We start from the raw sequence: 20613 nt of genomic DNA, 5'->3' as shown, positions 1-20613 counted from the left end.
TTACTAAGTGTTGTATTCTTTGGGGGGTGTATTTGAATTAATTGCTAAGATGTTCACTGTATGTTTTAAAAAAGGTTAACTTGAGTTCATAGAATAAACATTGTTTTGCTTTGAAAAACACTTTTCAAACAAAGAACAAAGAACAAAGAAATGTACAGCACAGGAACAGGCCCTTCGGCCCTCCAAGCCCGTGCCGACCATACTGCCCGACTAAACTACAATCTTCTACACTTCCTGGGTCCGTATCCTTCTATTCCCATCCTATTCATATATTTGTCAAGATGCCCCTTAAATGTCCCTATCGTCCCTGCCTCCACTACCTCCTCCGGTAGTGAGTTCCAGGCACCCACTACCCTCTGCGTAAAAAACTTGCCTCGTACATCTACTCTAAACTTTGCCCCTCTCACCTTAAACCTATGCCCCCTAGTAATTGACCCCTCTACCCTGGGGAAAAGCCTCTGACTATCCACTCTGTCTATGCCCCTCATAATTTTGTATACCTCTATCAGGTCGCCCCTCAACCTCCTTCGTTCCAGTGAGAACAAACCGAGTTTATTCAATCGCTCCTCATAGCTTATGCCCTCCATACCAGGCAACATTCTGGTAAATCTCCATTTTTCCATTTCTGCTGTCCCACACCTGGAGAGTGGGCCGTGCGCTCCCCGTACCACAATCTAGTAAAAGTTGTGGGTCAGGTGAACTCCATGATGCACTTTGGGGTTCTCCAAACCCTGGCCCATAACAGGTTCTATACAACTGCAGCTTGACTTGCCACATGTGTAAGGTGTGTTGTATGTTGTCTTTCATTAACAGGGGGATTGAGTTTAAGAGCCGCGAGGTTTTGCTGCAGCTTTATAAAACCCTAGTTAGACCACACTTGGAATATTGTGTCCAGTTCTGGTCGCCTCATTAGAGGAAGGATGTGGAGGCTTTGGAGAGGGTGCAGAGGAGATTTACCAGGATGCCGCCCGGACTGGGGGGCACGTCTTACGAAGAAAGGTTGAGGGGGAGCTCGGGCTTTTCTCACTGGAGCGAAGAAGGCAGAGAGGTGACTTGATACAAGGTGATGAGAGGCAATGGATAGAGTGGGGGCCAGAGACCTTTCCCCAGGGCGAAAATGGCTGTCACAAGGGGGGGGACATAATTTGAAGGTGATTGGAGGAAGGTATAGGGGAGATGTCGGAGGTTCTTTACACAGAGAGGGGTGGGTGTGTGGAACGCTCGGCCAGCAGAGGTGGGGGAGGCCGAGTCATTCGGGACATTTAAGCGACTCTTAGACAGGCACATGGACAGCAGTGAATTGAAGGGGTGGAGATTAGGTTGATCTTAGATTAGGATTCCGCATCACATTTCCCTTCCCCGATCGAGCAACATTTCATCTTTAACATTCACCATCTCTCAGCGCACTGCCTCTCCCCCTCCTCCGAGATAGAACATAGAACATAGAAAATACAGCACAGAACAGGCCCTTCGGCCCACGATGTTGTGCCGAACCTTTGTCCTAGATTAATCATAGATTATCATTGAATTTACAGTGCAGAAGGAGGCCATTCGGCCCTTTGAGTGTGCACCGGCTCTTGGAAAGAGCACCCTACCCAAACTCAACACCTCCACCCAACACCAAGGGCAATTTGGACATTAAGGGCAATTTATCATTGGCCAATTCACCTAACCCGCACATCTTTGGACTGTGGGAGGAAACCGGAGATCTCCCTGTTTTAAAAAATATTAATTTTCTCAGGGGACGTGGGCATTTCTTACCCATCCCAAAGATCTGTAGAGGGACAGGTTGTATTGAGGAAGCGAGGGGGCTGCGGAAGGATTTGAACAGGCGAGGAGAGCGGGCAAGGAAGTGGCAAGGAAGTGCGAGGTTATGCACTTTGGAAGGAGGAATTTAGGCACAGACTATTTTCTAAATGCTTCGGAAATCAGAAGCACAAAGGGACTTGGGAGCCTTGTTGACGATTCTCTTAAGGTTAACGAGCGGGTTCAGTCCGCTGTTAGGGAGGAGAATGCGACGTCAACATTCACGTCGAGAGGGCCGGAATACAAGACCAGGGACGTCCTCCTGAGGCTCCGCTCAGACCCCGTTCGGAGCGTGGCGAGCGGTTTCGGGGGCCCCCCCGTGTCTAAGGAAGGACGGGCTGGGGCCTGGGAAAGGGGTCCAGAGGGAGGTTCGCGAGGACGATCCCCGGAACGAAGAGGTCGCCGTACGAGGAAGCGGTCGAGGACTCTGGGTCCGCGCTCGTTGGGAGTTTAGAAGGACGAGGGGCGGGGTGGGGATCTTATTGAAACTTACAGGAGGCCCGGGATAGAGCGGACGTGGACGTTTCCACTTGTGGGGGAAACGAGAAACAGAGGACACCATCTCGGACTGAAGGCTTCAAAACAGAGACGGGGAGGAATTTCTCCAGCCAGAGGGGGGGGGGAATCTGGGGAACTCTTTGCCGCAGAAGGCTGTGGGGGCCAATTCGCTGAGTGTCTTTAAGACAGAGATAGATAGGCTCTTGATCAATAAGGGGATCGGGGGTTCTGGGGAGGAGGCAGGAGAATGGGGATGAGAAAATATCAGCCGCGGCGGAGCCGACTCGATGGGCCGAGTGGCCTAATCCTGCTCCTATGTCTGATGGTCTAATTGTCACTAGAGGTGGTGAGCTGCCTTCTTGAGCGGCTGCAGTCCCCGAGGTGTAGGTACACCCACTGTGCTGTTAGGGAGGGAGTTCCAGGGTGTTGCCCCGGCGACAGTGAAGGAACGGCCGATATATTTCCCAGTCGGGGCGGGGAGTGACTCGGAGGGGAGCCTCCAGGTGGGTGGGGTCCCCAGGCATCTGCTGCCCTTGTCCTTCAACATGGTAGAGGTGGTGGGTTTGGAAGGTGCTGCCTGAGGAGCCTCGGTGAGTCGCCGCCGTGCATCTTGTAGACGGTACACACGGCTGCCACTGTGCGGCGGTGGGGGTGGGGGGAGTGAATGTGTGGGGAACGGGGAGCGATCAAGCGGGGCTGCTTTGTCCTGGATGGTGTCGAGCTTCTTGCGTGTTGTTGGGAGCGCAATTGTCCAGATAAATGGAGAGTATTCCATCACACGCCTGCCTTGTGTCAAAGAACAAAGAACAAAGAAATGTACAGCACAGGAACAGGCCCTTCGGCCCTCCAAGCCCGTGCCGACCATGCTGCCCGACTAAACTACAATCTTCTACACTTCCTGGGTCCGTATCCTTCTATTCCCATCCTATTCATATATTTGTCAAGATGCCCCTTAAATGTCACTATCGTCCCTGCTTCCACCACCTCCTCCGGTAGCGAGTTCCAGGCACCCACTACCCTCTGTGTAAAAAACTTGCCTCGTACATCTACTCTAAACCTCGCCCCTCGCACCTTAAACCTATGCCCCCTAGTAATTGACCCCTCTACCCTGGGGAAAAGCCTCTGACTATCCACTCTGTCTATGCCCCTCATAATTTTGTAGACCTCTATCAGGTCGCCCCTCAACCTCCAGTGAGAACAAACCGAGTTTATTCAACCTCTCCTCGTAGCTAATGCCCTCCATACCAGGTAACATTCTGGTAAATCTCTTCTGCACCCTCTCTAAAGCCTCCACATCCTTCTGGTAGTGTGGCGACCAGAATTGAACACTATACTCCAAGTGTGGCCTAACTAAGGTTCTATACAGCTGCGACATGACTTGCCAATTCTTATACTCAATGCCCCGGCCAATGGAGGCAAGCATGCCGTATGCCTTCTTGATTACCTTCTCCACCTGTGTCGCCCCTTTCAGTGACCTGTGGACCTGTACTCCTAGATCTCTCGGACTGTCAATACTCTTGAGGGTTCTACCATTCACTGTATATTCCCTACCTGTATTAGACCTTCCAAAATGAAATGTGTCCTTGTCGATGCTGGATAGGCTTTGGGGGGAGTCATGAGGTGAGTTGCTCTCCGCAGGATTCCCAGCCTCTGACCTGCTCTGGGAGCCGCGGTATTCATACGGCTGGGTCCAGTTCAGTTTCTGGTCGATGGTAACCCCCAGGATGTCGATAGTGGGGTAGATTCCGCTGATGGTAATGACAGAGTGTCGAGGGGGGGGGGGGGGGGGGGGGCGGATTCCCAGCCTCCGACCTGCTCTGGGAGCCGCGGTATTTATACGGCCGGGTCCAGTTCAGTTTCTGGTCGATGGTAACCCCCAGGATGTCGATAGTGGGGTAGATTCCGCTGATGGTAATGACAGGGAGTGTCGAGGGGGGTGATCATCACTCTCTTGCCTTGTACAATGACCCGGTGACGGTGCCAACGCAGCCTTGGGGCCAGGATCGAACCCGGGTCCTCGGCGCCGTGACGCAGCAGTGCTAACCCCTGTGCCACCGTGCTCCCCTAATCTTTCTACCAATCAGGTTGAGTCTATGCCCCTTAGTCACTGACACCTCTGCCAAAGAAAACAGCCCCCCCCCCCCCTCCCACCCACTCTACTCCAGGTCCCTCACAGTCTTCGATATTTCAAATCAGGAGTTCCTCAGGGTCGTGTCCTTGGCCCCAGCCATCTTCAGCTGCCTCCTCAATGACCTCCCTTCCATCGTAAGGTCAGAAGTGGGGATGTTTGCAGATGACCACACAATATTCAGCACCATTCACGACTCCTCAGATAATGAAGCAGTCCCTGTCCAAATGCAGCGAGACCCGGACAATCTCCAGGCTCGGGGCTGGCAAGGGGCAAGTTACATTCGCGCCACACAAGTGCCAGACAATGACCATCCCCTACAGGAGAGGATCTAACCACCGCCCCTTTGACATTCAATGTCATTACCATCAGCGGAATCTACCCCACTATCGACATCCTGGGGGGTACCATCGACCAGGAACTGAACCGGACCCGGCCGTATAAATACCGCGGCTCCCAGAGCAGGTCGGAGGCTGGGAATCCTCGCCCCCTCCCCCCTCGACACTCTGTCATTACCATCAGCGGAATCTACCCCACTATCGACATCCCGGGGGTTACCATTGATCAGAAACTGAACTGGACCCGGCCGTATAAATACCGCGGCTCCCAGAGCAGGTCGGAGGCTGGGAATCCTCGCCCCCTCCCCCCTCGACACTCTGTCATTACCATCAATGGAATCTACCCCACTATCGACGTCCCGGGAGTTACCATTGATCAGAAACTGAACTGGACCCAGCCACATTAATACTGTGGCTACCAGAGCAGGTCAAAGGCTGGGAATCCTGCGGTGAGTAACTCACTTCCTGGCCCCCCCAAAGCCTGTCCACCATCTACAAGGCACAAGTCAGGAGTGTGATGGGAGACTCTCCACTTGCCTGGATGAGCGCAGCTCCAACAACACTCAAGAAGCTCGACACCATCCAGGACAAAGCAGCCCCGCTTGATTGCTCTATCTGTATTTCGTCCCTCACCATGTCCCCATCCAAAATTCCTTTGGCATTTTACTACATGCGCATCATGGCGCGCCGACCATAGTACCTGCCTACACTAAAACCGTCTGCACTGATGGAGTCCGTATCCTTTCATTCCCACCCTATCCATGTATTTGTCTAGATGTCCCTTAAATTCACGACAGTGAATGGTAGAACCCTCAAGAGTATTGACAGTCAGAGAGATCTAGGTGTACAGGTCCACAGGTCACTGAAAGGGGCGACACAGGTGGAGAAGGTAGTCAAGAAGGCCGACGGCATGCTTGCCTTCATTGGCCTGGGCGTTGAGTATAAGAATTGGCAAGTCACGTTGCAGCAGTATAGAACCTTAGTTAGGCCACACTTGGAGGATAGTGTTCAATTCTGGTCGCCACACTACCAGAAGGATGTGGAGGCTTTAGAGAGGGTGCAGAAGAGATTTACCAGGATGTTGCCTGGTGTGGAGGGCATTAGCTATGAGGAGCGGTTGAATAAACTCGGTTTGTTCTCACTGGAACGAAGGAGGTTGAGGGGCGACCTGATAGAGGTCTACAAAATAATGAGGGGCATAGACAGAGTGGATAGTCAGAGGCTTTTCCCCGGGGTAGAGGGGTCAATTACTCGGGGGCATAGGTTTAAGGTGAGAGGGGCAAGGTTTAGAAGAGATGTACGAGGCAAGTTTTTTACACAGAGGGTAGTGGGTGCCTGGAACTCGCTGCCGGAGGAGGTGGTGGAAGCAGGGACGATAGTGACGTTTAAGGGGCATCTTGACAAATACATGAATAGGATGGGAATAGAGGGATACGGACCCAGGAAGTGGAGAAGATTGTAGTTTAGTCGGGCAGCATGGTCGGCACGGGCTTGGAGGGCCGAAGGGCCTGTTCCTGTGCTGTACATTTCTTTGTTCTTTGTACTATCGTACCTGCTCCCACCACTTCCCCAGGCAGCACGTTCCATATATTTACCACCCTCTGTGTAAAAAACTTGCCTCGTACATCTCCTCTAAACCTCGCCCCTCACACTTTAAACCCATGTCCCTCGTACTTGACTCTAGAGAGTCGGAAAGAGCGTCCGACTATCCACTCTGTCTGTGCCCCTCGTAATCTTGTAGACCTCTATCAGGTCGCCCCTCAACCTCCGTCGTTCCAGTGAGAACAGACCGAGTTTATTCAACCGCTCCTCATAGCTAATGCCCTCCACACCAGGCAACATTCTGGTAAATTTCTTCTGCACCCTCTCTAAAGCCTCCACATCCTTCTGGTAGTGTGGCGACCAGAATTGAACACTATACTCCAAGTGTGGCCTAACTAAGGTTCTATACAGCTGCAACATGACTTGCCAATTTTTCTACTCCATGCCCCGGCCAATCAAGGCAAGCATGCCGTCGGCCTTCTTGACTACCTTCTCCACCTGTGTCGCCCCTTTCAGTGACCTGTGGACCTGTACACCTAGATCTCTCTGACTGTCAATACTCCATTTCGAGTTAATTTATTGTCACGTGTACCAAGGTGAAAAGTATTGTTCCGCGTACAGTCCAGATAGATTGTTCCATCCGTGAAAAAACATAGGACATACGATAAACACACAATATATGTAAATACATAGGCACATGAAGCATATGTAGTGTAGTACCACTCAGTAAAGAAGATGCAAGTCGATCCATAAGAGGGTAATTTAAGAGTCTGGTAACAGTGGGGAAGAAGCTGTTTTTGACTCTATTCGTGCGTGTTCTCAGACTTCTGTATCTCCTGCCCGATGGAAGAAGTTGGAAGAGGGAGTAAGCCGGGTGGGAGGGATCTTTGATTATGCTGCCCGTTTTCCCCAGGCAGCGGGAGGTGTAGATGGAGTCAATGGATGGGAGGCGGGTCCGTGTGATGGACTGGGCGGTGTTCACGACTCTCTGAAGTTTCTTGCGGTCCTGGGCCGAGCAGTTGCCATACCAGGCTGCGATGCAGCCCGATAGGATGCTTTCTGTGGTGCAGCTGTTAAATAATAATTCTCTGTATTATTGTCACAAGTAGGCTCACATTAACACCGCGATGAAGTTGCTGCGAAAAGCCCCTGGTCGCCACATTCCGGCGCCTGCTCGGGGACACATTCAGAATTCAGAATGTCCGATTCACCCAACCCGCACGTCGTTCGGGACTTGTGGGAGGAAGCCGGAGCACCCGGAGGAAACCCACATGGGAGAATGTAGGGGAAAATCCCACGAAGGGTTAACTGCAGCTGCCAGGGGAGACTGTAAAATGCAGATAGACTTGGTCAGACAGGCTTAGCAAACAAAACACGCAGGTCTTTCAAGTCATAACCAAGTGGATTTTAGCATTCAGCTAAAAGCAATGTTTCACACCTTCATTGAAATTAACGATCTTAGTAAGCAGACGGAAAAGGCTGGATAAAGGTTCAGTTTGAATTAGGTGACAATTCTAGGTGTGAAACTTTGCTGACATCAGGTAAATTAAAGAAAACTGGAGACAACCTGTTTACAAGAACACGAATTAGACCCAAATCAAAGTCAAAATTATGAGCTGGGGACACAGCTCGATAATAAAACTATAGAAATGGCAGGAATCAAATTTCACACCCGTATTGAAATCAAAGCATTTTGAACATCACAAAGGACACAATGTAATCAGATCTGTGGGCTGAGGTCATGCCCAAAATGAATACTTAGTCGTGTGAGAAAATTTTAGATTAAAGGTACCTTTTACAATCCAAGTGAAATAAAAGTTGCTTTACAATAAAGTCATCAAAACTTAATAACTGTTAGAAAAATATAAAACCCTGAGAAAGGAGCAGAGAAGGCGAGGGGGGAAGCAGAGAAGAAACAAGAGAAGCCAGCAGAGTCAGCCGACAGTCAGCTCAGTCATGGGACAGAGCAAAGCAGCCGAGCTAAAACAGCGAATACAGCAAAGGAAGACCAGGATTTAAAGAGGAGGCAGATTCAGCTCAGAGACAGCCAGCAGAGTCCGCTCTCACAGCTCGGTACATGGGATCGACAAGGCACAGCAACCGAGCTCACCAGCGAATACATCTAAAGAAGGCCAGACTTTAAAGAAGATTGATTGTCAAGGTGGGCCTGAAGGTCCCTTCAACCAACCAGAAGGACCCTGAAGCAAGGTGTTTTTACCTTTCTGTAAAGACAGTGATCTCAGCTTTTAAAAGAAAAACATATAATAATAAAATAACTTAAAAGTTTTAACCTGTGTTGCTCTTTTTGGTTGGCTCTGAATATGGTCGCCTCCCTTAATCCTAATTACGTTTGCTCAAGAGTCGGCAGGTATCTTTCGATACCGCCACAAGGTTCAAACGCGAATACTGATCCAAGACTCGGTACACCAGTTTTACATAGATTTACATAGAATTTACAGTGCAGAAGGAGGCCATTCAGCCCATCGTGTCAGCACCGGCTCTTGGAAAGAGCACCCGACCCAAGGTCAACACCTCCACCCTATCCCCATAACCCAGTAACCCCCACCCAACACTAAGGGCAATTTTGGACACTAAGGGCAATTTATCGTGGCCAATCCACCTAACCTGCACATCTTTCGGGACTTGTGGGAGGAAACCGGAGCACCCGGAGGAAACCCACGCAGACACGGGGAGGATGTGCAGACTCCGCACAGACAGTGACCCAAGCCGGAATCGAACCTGGGACCCTGGAGCTGTGAAGCAATTATGCTATCCACAATGCTACCGTGCTGCCCCAGTTAGTTAGTTCAAAGTCAATGCTTAATTATTTACACACACAGTAATATCTACTCATGCACGAAACGCTACAGACTAAACTATCACTACTGCTGAAGCCTATACTTAGCTTTGGGCGCCCACTCAGTCAGAGGAACAATGGCCGTTGTTCGGTTCTGAGGCTGCTGGGGTCGAAGTGGTGAAGGGGGAACAGCTAAGGCCGTCCGTCTGGTAGCGAGCGTTGACCTTGGACTTACGTGCTTCTGATGCAGCTGGTGGACGGGTCTCTCCGCTGTGAGAGCCGGGTCCACGAGAACGATTCTCTCTTGGGGGATCCTTCTTACACCCAAAGGGGCTTCGCGCGCTTTTGGGCGGGCCGTGAACCTGGCCCCAATCAATCGGGCCGTTTCTCGATCATTCATATTGATCCTGACCAATAAAGGGGTGGGTGCCCTGATGGCTGGGCGTGTCCTAGGTGGCCGTTGGCCTTTGTTTCGGTCTCCTCTGGCGCCGGGGTGTCTGCCTTAGTATCGGTTACTCAAATGTAACTCTTTTGTTCCCGGAGAGGGGCCACTAGTATGCTAATGGGCCTACAGTTTTGGTCTTGTCCGGGAGCTGCGGCTCCAATATAGCACGGTAGCACTGTGGATAGCACAATTGCTTCACAGCTCCAGGGGTCCCGGGTTCGATTCCCCGCTTGGGTCACTGTCTGTGCGGAGTCTGCACGTCCTCCCCGTGTGTGCGTGGGTTTCCTCCGGGTGCTCCGGTTTCCTCCCACAAGTCCAAAGACGTGCGGGTTAGGCGGATTGGCCGCGATAAATTGCCCTCGGTGTCGAAAATTGCCCTTCGTGTTGGGGGGGGGGGTGGTTACTGGGCTATGGGGATAGGGTGGAGGTGTGGACCTTGGGTAGGGTGCTCTTTCCAAGGGCCGGTGCAGACTCGATGGGCTGAATGTTCCCTGCAATCTTTGCAAAGTGTCCATTTTGGAATCGGAAAGTGGCCATCCCAGATGGCTACACCGGAAACCTTTAGCCTACTTTACTGACTTAGCAACCCAGGACATCGATGCTACTAAGCGGTAAGTAGGTAAAATTCTTCCGTGAAGATATGGGTTATACCGGGGGGATAACTTGAAAGTATAGTTTGACCTGAATAGCACCCACCTAAGTCTGCATCGGAGTCAGGGAGTGAGAATCCCTGTTCACCATTTAGAATAGCGGCCCTTTTTGGTAGAGGGGGGCTTCTAAGAATAGTGGTGAGTTCTCAACAACAAGTCGTAGATGTTTACAGGATGGAAACAGGCCGAGTAGCCCAGCTTCTCCATGCTGCCCACGCTTTGCAGACGACACAAAGGTTGGTGGAATTGCGGATAGCGATGAGGACTGTCGGAGGATACAGCAGGATTTAGATCGTCTGGAGACTTGGGCGGAGAGATGGCAGTTGGAGTTTAATGCGGACAAATGTGAGGTAATGCATTTTGGAAGGGCTAATGCAGGTTGGGAATATACAGCGAATGGTAGAACCCTCAAGAGTATTGAAAGTCAGAGAGATCTAGGAGTACAGGTCCACAGGTCACTGAAAGGGGCGACACAGGTGGAGAAGGTAGTCAAGAAGGCCGACGGCATGCTTGCCTCCATTGGCCGGGGCATTGAGTATAAGAATTGGCAAGTCATGTTGCAGCTGTATAGAACCTTAGTTAGGCCACACTTGGAGTATAGTGTTCAATTCTGGTCGCCACACTACCAGAAGGATGTGGAGGCTTTAGAGAGGGTGCAGAAGAGATTTACCAGGATGTTGCCTGGTATGGAGGGCATTAGCTATGAGGAGCGGTTGAATAAACTCGGTTTGTTCTCACTGGAACGACGGAGGTTGAGGGGCGACCTGATAGAGGTCTACAAAATTATGAGGGGCATAGACAGAGTGGATAGTCAGAGGCTTTTCCCCGGGGTAGAGGGGTCAATTAGTAAGGGGCATAGGTTTAAGGTGCGAGGGGCAAGGTTTAGAGGAGATGTACGAGGCAAGTTTTTTACGCAGAGGGTAGTGGGTGCCTGGAACTCGCTACCGGAGGAGGTGGTGGAAGCAGGGACGATAGTGACATTTAAGGGGCATCTTGACAAATACATGAACAGGATGGGAATAGAGGGATACGGACCCAGGAAGTGTAGAAGATTGTAGTTTAGTCGGGCAGCATGGTCGGCACGGGCTTGGAGGGCCGAAGGGCCTGTTCTTGTGCGGTACTTTTCTTTGTTCTTTGTTCTTTGAAGCCTCCTACGCTCCAGGGGAAAGGTCCCAGCCTATCCAGCCTCTCCTTATAACTCAGACCATCAAGTCCTGGTCAATCTCCTCTGCACTCTTTCACCTGAGGAAGGAGCAGCGCTCCGAAAGCTAGTGATTCGAAACAAACCTGTTGGACTTTAGCCTGGTGTTGTAAGACTTCTTACTGTGCATATGTTCTAGTTTAACAATATCCTTTCTATAATAGGGTGACCAGAACTGAACACAGTGTTCCATGTGTGATCTTACCAATGTCTTGTACAACTTGAACAAGACGTCCCAACTCCTGTATTCAATGTCCTGACCAATAAAACCAAGCATGCCGAATGCCTCCTTCACCACCCTGTCCACCTGCGACTCCACCTTCAAGGAGCTATGGACCTGTACCCCTCGATCTCTTTGTTCTGTAACTCACCCCAACTCCCTACCATTAACTGAGTAGGTCCTGCCCTGATTTGATCGACCAAAATGCATCACCTCACATTTACCCCAAATTAAACTGCCTTTGCCATTCACCGGCCCACTGGCCCAGTTGGTCAAGACCCTGTTGCAATCTTATTGGTAGAGGGATTGAGTTTCGGAGCCATGAGGTCACGTTGCAGCTGTACAAAACTCTGGTGCGGCCGCATTTGGAGTATTGCGTGCAATTCCGGTCGCCGCATTATAGGAAGGATGTGGAAGCATTGGAAAGGGTGCAGAGGAGATTTACCAGGATGTTTCCTGGTATGGAGGGAAGATCTTATGAGGAAAGGCTTGAGGCTGTTTTCGTTAGAGAGAAGAAGGTGAAGAGGTGACTTAATTGAGGCAGACAAGATGATCAGAGGATTGGATAGGGTGGACAGTGAGAGCCTTTTCCCTCGGGTGGTGATGTCTAGCACGAGGGGACGTAGCTTTAAATTGAGGGGAGATAGATATAAGACAGATGTCAGAGGTAGGTTCTTTACTCAGAGAGTAGTAAGGGGGTGGAATGCCCTGCCTGCAACAGTAGTGGACTCGCCAACACTAAGGGCATTCAAATGGTCATTGGATAGACATATGGACGATAAGGGAATAGTGTAGATGGGCTTTAGAGTGGGTTCACAGGTCGGCGCAACATCGAGGGCCGAAGGGCCTGTACTGCGCTGGAATGCTCTATGTTCTATACAGATTGCAAGACAGCCCAGCTTTGTGGCTACAAGAGAGGCAATTAAAGCAAAATAAAATCTAACTTGCCGAATGCCTTCCTCGCCACCTTGTCCACGTGCCCGCACCCCGCCCGCCATCGGGTTCTCCCGCCCGTTGTTGCTGGAGACCCGACCCACCGCCGTCCCCCCTCAGCCTCCAACCCGTGGGTTACGGAGCCGGTCTTTCTGTCCCCCTCCTTCCTCACGTACTCGCCCACCCTCCTTACGGAAGGGTCTTGAGGGGGGGGGGGCGGCGGCGAGGGGCGGTGTGCGGTCCCCCAATCTGGCCGCCCTATGGGTAAAGAGGTCCCTCCAGGACCCGCCATACGCCCCCCCCCCCCCCCGCCCCTGTCAACCATCTCCACCACGGCGCCGTTGAAGCGGGCAGAGGTGGAGATGGTTGACGGGGGCGGGGGGGGGGGGGGGTGTTCTGGAGGGACCCGGCTCCTTAGTTTTAAGACCATAAGACATTGGAGCAGAATTAGGCCACTCGGCCCATCGAGTCTGCTCCGCCATGGCTGATATTTTCCTCATCCCCATTCTCCTGCCTTCTCCCCATAACCCCTGATCCCCTTATTGATCAGGAACCGATCTATCTCTGTCTTAAAGACACTCAGTGAATTGGCCCCCACAGCCTTCTGCGGCAAAGAGTTCCGCAGATTCCCCCCCCCCTCTGGCTGGAGAAATTCCTCCCCGTCTCTGTTTTGAAGCCTTCAGTCCGAGATGGTGTCCTCTGCTTCTCGCTTCCCCGACAAGTGGAAACGTCCACGTCCGCTCTATCCCGGGCCTCCTGTAAGTTTCAATAAGATCCCCCCCCCCCCGTCCTTCTAAACTCCCAACGAGTGCGGACCCAGAGTCCTCGACCGCTTCCTCGTACGGCGACCTCTTCGATCCGGGGATCGTCCTCGCGAACCTCCCTCTGGACCCCTTTCCCAGGCCCCAGCCCGTCCTTCCTTAGACACGGGGGGGCCCCCGAAACCGCTCACGATACTCCAAACGGGGTCTGAGCAGAGCCTCAGGAGTACATCCCTGGTCTTGTATTCCGGCCCTCTCGACGTGAATGCTAACATTGCATTTGCCTCCCCGACTGCGGACTGAACCCGCTCGTTAACCTGAAGAGAATCGTCCACAAGGACTCCCGAGTTTTGTTGACCTCCCCTCCTGGCGCCCCCTGACCCGCCGTCGCTGGGGATACGGCGCGACCCCACCACCCCCGCCTCGTCCTCCAATACATGGGGACGAAGCCCGATCTTTCTATCCCCCTCCTCCCTCACGTACTCGTCTAACCTCCTTGGGGGAAGGGGGCGCCGTTGTGGGAGGTTGGGCGGGGGGGGGGGGTGCGTGCCCCACAATCTGTCCGCCCTCTGGTGGGATGAAGGATCCAGTATCCCACCCCACCTCCTCCCCACTGGGGGCAGCACCAGCCCAGCTGGTCCCCCCCAGTGCAGGGCTGGGGAGGAAGAGGTGGGAACTACAGCTCCCGGCGCGCCCTGCGGCAAAGCGACGTGAGGCGTGCGGCGCGGTGACGTGTCCGCCCGACGCCCGCAGGCCAACCCAGACGCGTGTGGCGCGCTGACGCGTCGACGCGGTGACGTCGCGCCGTTAAAGGGTGCGGCGGCCGCCATCTTGCTGCGGCGCCCGGCTGAGGGAGGGACGAGGCCGGCAGCGCGGAGGGGAGGCGGGTTTATTATTCATCCGCCCGCTTTTAAGCCCCAGACAGCGGCTCCGGAGGCCTGCCACAGAATGGCGGACCCCAAGTACGCCAACCTGCCGGGCATCGTAAGTAGACGGGAGGGGGGTGGCGGATGGCGTCCGCCCCGGACCGGCGCCAACTCCGCCCATCGGCGCCGGACACGCCCCTCAGCGCCAGCCACGCCCCTCAGCGCCAGCCACGCCCCCCGGCGCTGGCCACGCCCACCAGCAGTCCCAACTGTCATCGGCAGCCGCGCCCGTCGGCGGAAGCCACGCCCCCCGGCGCCAGCCACGCCCATCAGCGCCAGCCACGCCCATCAGCGCCAGCCACGCCCCCCGGCGCCGGCCTCGCCCACCAGCAGTCCCAACTGGAATCGGCAGCCACGCCTCCCGGCGCCAGCCACGCCCATCAGCGCCAGCCACGCCCATCAGCGCCAGCCACCTCCCTGGGCGCCAGCCAACCGCTGCCGCCTGGCCAACTGTCGGCGCCGGACACGCCCCCTCCCGCGCCAGCCACGCCCCCTCCGGCGCCAGCCACGGCCCTCCGCGCCAGCCACGCCCCCCGGCGCCAGCCACGGCCCTCCGCGCCAGCCACGCCCACCTGCGCTGGCCACGCCCACCTGCAGTCCCAACTGGAATTGGCAGCCGCGCCCCTCCGGCGCCAGCCACGCCCCTCCGGTGCCAGCCACGCCCCCTCAGCGCCAGCTACGCCCCTCAGTGCAGGCCCCGCCCCCAACCGTCAGCCCCAACTGGTTGCGCCAGCCCCACCCTCCTCAGCCCCGCCCCCTGAGCCCCAGCCCCGCCCCCGAGCCTCAGCCCCGCCCCCTGAGCCCCAGCCCCGCCCCCTGAGCCCCAGCCCCGCCCCCTGAGCCCCAGCCCCAGCCCCGCCCCCTGAGCCTCAGCCCCACCCTCCTCAGCCCTGCCCCCCGAGCCCCAGCCCCACCCTCCTCAGCCCCGCCCCCCAAGCCCCAGCCCCGCCCCCCGAGCCACAGCCCCGCCCCCTGAGCCCCAGCCCCGCCCCCTGAGCCCCAGCCCCGCCCCCTGAGCCTCAGCCCCGCCCCCTGAGACTCAGCCCCGCCCCCTGAGCCTCAGCCCCGAGCCTCAGCACCAGCCCCGCCCCCGAGCCTCAGCCCCGCCCCCTGAGCCCCAGCCCCGAGCCTCAGCTCCGCCCCCCCCGAGCCCCAGCCCCGCCCCTCAGCACCAGCCACGCCCCTGGACTCTGAGTCCACCCAGGGTCGCCGGCTACGCTCCTCAGGGAGACGCCCCCTCACCTCGTCCTCATTAACTCCCCGGGCTCGGGAGCCCACCCAGGGTCGCCGGCTACGCTCCTCAGGGAGACGCCCCCTCACCTCGTCCTCATTAACTCCCTGGGCTCGGAGCCCACCCAGGGTCGCCGGCTACGTTCCTCGGGGAGACGCCCCCTCACCTCGCCCTCATTAACTCCCCGGGCTCGGAGCCCACCCAGGGTCGCCGGCTACGTTCCTCGGGGAGACGCCCCCTCACCTCGCCCTCATTAACTCCCCGGGCTCGGAGCCCACCCAGGGTCGCCGGCTACGCTCCTCGGGGAGACTCCCCCTCACCTCGTCCTCATTAACTCCCCGCCCCGGGCTCGGAGCCCACCCAGGGTCGCCGGCTACGCTCCTCAGGGAGACGCCCTCTCACCTCGCCCTCATTAACTCCCCGGGCTCGGAGCCCACCCAGGGTCGCCGGCTACGTTCCTCGGGGAGACGCCCTCTCACCTCGTCCTCATTAACTCCCCGGGCTCGGAGCCCACCCAGGGTCGCCGGCTACGCTCCTCGGGGAGACGCCCCCTCACCTCGTCCTCATTAACTCCCCGGGCTCGGGAGCCCACCCAGGGTCGCCGGCTACGCTCCTCGGGGAGACGCCCCCTCACCTCGTCCTCATTAACTCCCCCGGGCTCGGAGCCCACCCAGGGTCGCCGGCTACGTTCCTCGGGGAGACTCCCCCTCACCTCGTCCTCATTAACTCCCCGCCCCCGGGCTCGGAGCCCACCCAGGGTCGCCGGCTACGCTCCTCGGGGAGACGCCCCCTCACCTCGTCCTCATTAACTCCCCGGGCTCGGGAGTCCACCCAGGGTCGCCGGCTACGCTGCTCGGGGAGACGCCCCCTCACCTCGCCCTCATTAACTCCCCGGGCTCGGGAGCCCACCCAGGGTCGCCGGCTACGCTCCTCGGGGAGACGCCCCCTCACCTCGTCCTCATTAACTCCCCGGGCTCGGGAGCCCACCCAGGGTCGCCGGCTACGCTGCTCGGGGAGACGCCCCCTCACCTCGCCCTCATTAACTCCCCGGGCTCGGGAGCCCACCCAGGGTCGCCGGCTACGCTCCTCGGGGAGACGCCCCCTCACCTCGCCCTCATTAACTCCCCGGGCTCGGGAGCCCACCCAGGGTCGCCGGCTACGCTCCTCGGGGAGACGCCCCCTCACCTCGTCCTCATTAACTCCCCGGGCTCGGGAGCCCACCCAGGGTCGCCGGCTACGCTGCTCGGGGAGATGCCCCCTCACCTCGTCCTCATTAACTCCCCGGGCTCGGGAGCCCACCCAGGGTCGCCGGCTACGCTGCTCGGGGAGACGCCCCCTCACCTCATCAACTCCCCACCCCTGGGCTCGGGAGCCCACCCAGGGTCGCCGGCTACGCTCCTCGGGGAGACGCCCCCTCACCTCGCCCTCATTAACTCCCCGGGCTCGGGAGCCCACCCAGGGTCGCCGGCTACGCTCCTCGGGGAGATGCCCCCTCACCTCGTCCTCATTAACTCCCCGGGCTCGGAGCCCAACCAGGGTCGCCGGCTACGCTCCTCGGGAGATGCCCCCTCACCTCGTCCTCATTAACTCCCCGATCCCGGGCTCGGAGCCCACCCACGGTCGCCGTCTACGCTCCTCGGCGAGACACCTCTCACCTCGTCCTCATTAACTCCCCGGGCTCGGAGCCCAACCAGGGTCGCCGGCTACGCTCCTCTGGGAAATGCCCCCTCACCTCGTCCTCATTAACTCCCCGCCCCCGGGCTCGGGAGCCCACCCAGGGTCGCCGGCTACGCTCCTCGGCGAGATGCCTCTCACCTCGTCCTCATTAACTCCCCGCTCCCGGGCTCGGAGCCCACCCAGGGTCGCCGGCTACGCGCCTCGGGGAGACGCCCACTCACCTCGGCCTCATTAACTCCCCGCCCCCGGGCTCAGAGCCCACCCAGGGTCGCAGGCTACGCTCCTCTGGGAAATGCCCCCTCACCTTGTCCTCATTAACTCCCCGCCCCCGGACTCGGGAGCCCACCCAGGGTCGCCGGCTACTTTCCTCGGGGAGACGCCCCCTCACCTCGTCCTCATTAACTCCCCAGGCTCGGGAGCCCACCCAGGGTCGCCGGCTACGCTCCTCGGGGAGAATCCCCCTCACCTCGTCCTCAGTAACTCCCCGCCCCCGGGCTCAGAGCCCACCCAGGGTCGCCAGGTACAGTCCTCGGGTGGGACGCAACCCCCTCACCTTGTCCTCATTAACTCCCAGTCCCCAGGCTCGGGAGCCCACCCAGGGTCGCTACGGTCCTCGTGGAGATGCCCCCCTCACCTCGTCCTCATTAACTCCCCGCCCCCGGGCTTGGGAGCCCTCCCAGAGTTGCCGGCTACGTTCCTCGGGGAGACGCCCCCTCACCTCGTCCTCATTAACTCCCCAGGCTCGGGAGCCCACCCAGGGTCGCCGGCTACGCTCCTCGGGGAGATGCCCCCTCACCTCGTTCTCATTAACTCCCCAGGCTCGGGAGCCCACCCATGGTCGCCGTCTACGTTCCTCGGGGAGACGCCCCCTCACCTCGTTCTCATTAACTCCCTGACCCGGGCTCAGAGCCCACCCACGGTCGCCGTCTACGTTCCTTGGGGAGACGCCCCCTCACCTCGTCCTCATTAACTCCCTAACCCGGGCTCGGTAGCCCACCCAGAGACGCCTGTTACGGTCCTCGGGTGGGACGCCCACCCCTCACCTCGTCCTCATTAACTCCCTGACCCGGGCACGGGAGCCCACCCAGGGTCGCCAGCTACGGTCGTCGGGTGGGATGCCCACCCCTCACTTCGTCCCGTGGACTGCCCGCCCCGCGCGCACACCTGCTCCCCAGAAACCCTGGACGGCAAGCTCGGCCGCGAGGAGCGGCCCGTTCAGGAGGGTCAGGAAGAACCTGCCCGCGCGGTGGGGGGGGGAAGGGATGGAGGGCTCTCTCGCCCCGGCCGTCGGAGAGAGTCCGCGATGACCCGTTTGTGTCTTTCCCCCGCAGGCCTTCAACGAGCCCGACGTGTACGAGACCAGTGATCTTCCCGAGGACGACCAGGCGCAGTTCGAAACGGTGAGATTGGAGGGAAGGGGGGGGGGGAACGCGCCCTTCGCCTCCGAGCGCGCATCGCGGTTAAACGCCCCCCCTCCCCTTCCGATATTCATCCTATTTTCTCCTCCACCCCCTTTTTGAATCTGCTCCCGCCTCGTGGACGGAGCGCGCGGCCGCGGAGGGAGCGGGTGTCGGAGGTTGGGGGGGGGGGGCCGGCTTGTCGATCGAGAGCAGGGGGGGGGGGGCTCGTCCTGGACGCACCCCTCCTCGCCTGCGACGGGAGACACCCCCCACCCCCTCGGTCTCTGTGCCGCCGCCTGCGCATGTCCGTCCCTGGTAAGGGGGCCGGACAGGTGGGGGTGTAGAGCGGGGGTATTGGAGAGGGGGGAAAGGGGCTCTCCCCCCGCCTCCCCCACCCCCCCCATGCGCAGTCGCCCCCCCCTCCCACTGTGCACAGCGACTGACCTCAATTATTAACCGAATATTAAAATGCTTTCCCCCCCCTCCCGCCCGCCTTGCTATTTTCCTGGATTGTAGTTTGCGCAAGTAAGGACATTTCCGCTCGCTGTTCTCTGCATGTCCTGTCGACCGGGTGCTCTGCATGTGGACCCGGTGTCCCCCCACCACCCCCCCCCCCACCTCCCCCCCCCACCTCCCCCCCCCCCTCATCCTGGTTTGCTGCGTCTTGCATGCCCCGGGTGCACGAGAGCGAGCCAGGCGGCAGATTCGACAACCCCGTCCCACCCTCCGCCCCTTCGCGCTCCCCTCCACCTTTACACAGAGGGTAGTGGGTGCCTGGAACTCGCTGCCGGAGGAGGTGGTGGAAGCAGGGACGATAGTGACGTTTAAGGGGCATCTTGACAAATACATGAATAGGATGGGAATAGAGGGAGACGGACCCAGGAAGTGTAGAAGATTGTAGTTTAGTCGGGCAGCATGGTCGGCACGGGCTTGGAGGGCCGAAGGGCCTGTTCCTGTGCTGTACATTTCTTTGGTCTTTGTGATCCCTGTCTCCCCTCCCCGTCCCCCCTCCCCGTCTCGCTCTCTCCCCTCCCCGTCCCCCCTCCCCGTCTCGCTCTCTCCCCTCCCCGTCCCCCCTCCCCGTCTCGCTCTCCCCCCCTCCCCGTCTCGCCCCTCCCCCTCCCCGTCTCGCTCTCCCCCCTCCCCGTCTCGCTCTCCCCCCTCCCCGTCTCGCTCTCCCCCCTCCCCGTCTCGCTCTCCCCCCTCCCCGTCTCGCTCTCCCCCCCTCCCCGTCTCGCTCTCCCCCCTCCCCGTCTCGCTCTCCCCCCTCCCCGTCTCGCTCTCCCCCCTCCCCGTCTCGCTCTCCCCCCTCCCCGTCTCGCTCTCCCCCCTCCCCGTCTCGCTCTCCCCCCCCGTCTCGCTCTCCCCCCCGTCTCGCTCTCCCCCCCCGTCTCGCTCTCCCCCCCGTCTCGCTCTCCCCCCCCGTCTCGCTCTCCCCCCCCGTCTCGCTCTCCCCCCCCGTCTCGCTCTCCCCCCCCGTCTCGCTCTCCCCCCCCGTCTCGCTCTCCCCCCCCGTCTCGCTCTCCCCCCCCGTCTCGCTCTCCCCCCCCGTCTCGCTCTCCCCCCCGTCTCGCTCTCCCCCCCCGTCTCGCTCTCCCCCCGTCTCGCTCCCCCCATCCCCGTCTCGCTCTCCCCCCGTCTCGCTCCCCCCATCCCCGTCTCGCTCCCCCCATCCCCGTCTCGCTCCCCCCATCCCCGTCTCGCTCTCCCCCCCGTCTCGCTCTCCCCCCCCGTCTCGCTCTCCCCCCCGTCTCGCTCTCCCCCCCGTCTCGCTCTCCCCCCCGTCTCGCTCTCCCCCCCGTCTCGCTCTCCCCCCCCGTCTCGCTCTCCCCCCCCCCGTCTCGCTCTCCCCCCCGTCTCGCTCTCCCCCCCCCCGTCTCGCTCTCCCCCCCGTCTCGCTCTCCCCCCCCCGTCTCGCTCTCCCCCCCATCTCCCCCTCCTCTCCCCCTCCCCCCCGTCTCCCCCTCCCCCCCCCCGTCTCCCTCCCCCCCCCCGTCTCCCTCCCCCCCCCCGTCTCCCTCCCCCCCCCCCCGTCTCCCTCCCCCCCCCCCCCGTCTCCC

General features: G+C 58.4%; 1 protein-coding gene across 1 annotated transcript in view; it reads left to right on the top strand.

Annotated features, from left to right (window-relative positions):
* The first annotated feature begins 14125 nt into the window (after window positions 1-14125).
* LOC140405376 (dynactin subunit 2-like) overlaps window positions 14126-20613 on the top strand; it is a 56712-nt gene continuing 50224 nt past the window's right edge. The window contains 2 exon segments of the mRNA XM_072493702.1: window positions 14126-14303; window positions 18485-18553. Coding sequence (XP_072349803.1) covers window positions 14268-14303; window positions 18485-18553 — 105 coding nt within the window. The 5' untranslated portion in view covers window positions 14126-14267.

Source organism: Scyliorhinus torazame, chromosome X (assembly GCF_047496885.1).
Source record: "Scyliorhinus torazame isolate Kashiwa2021f chromosome X, sScyTor2.1, whole genome shotgun sequence".
Taxonomy (NCBI): Eukaryota; Metazoa; Chordata; class Chondrichthyes; order Carcharhiniformes; family Scyliorhinidae; genus Scyliorhinus; species Scyliorhinus torazame.
The sequence above is the reverse complement of the archived record's forward strand: the minus strand, read 5'-3'. Positions and strand labels throughout refer to the sequence as shown.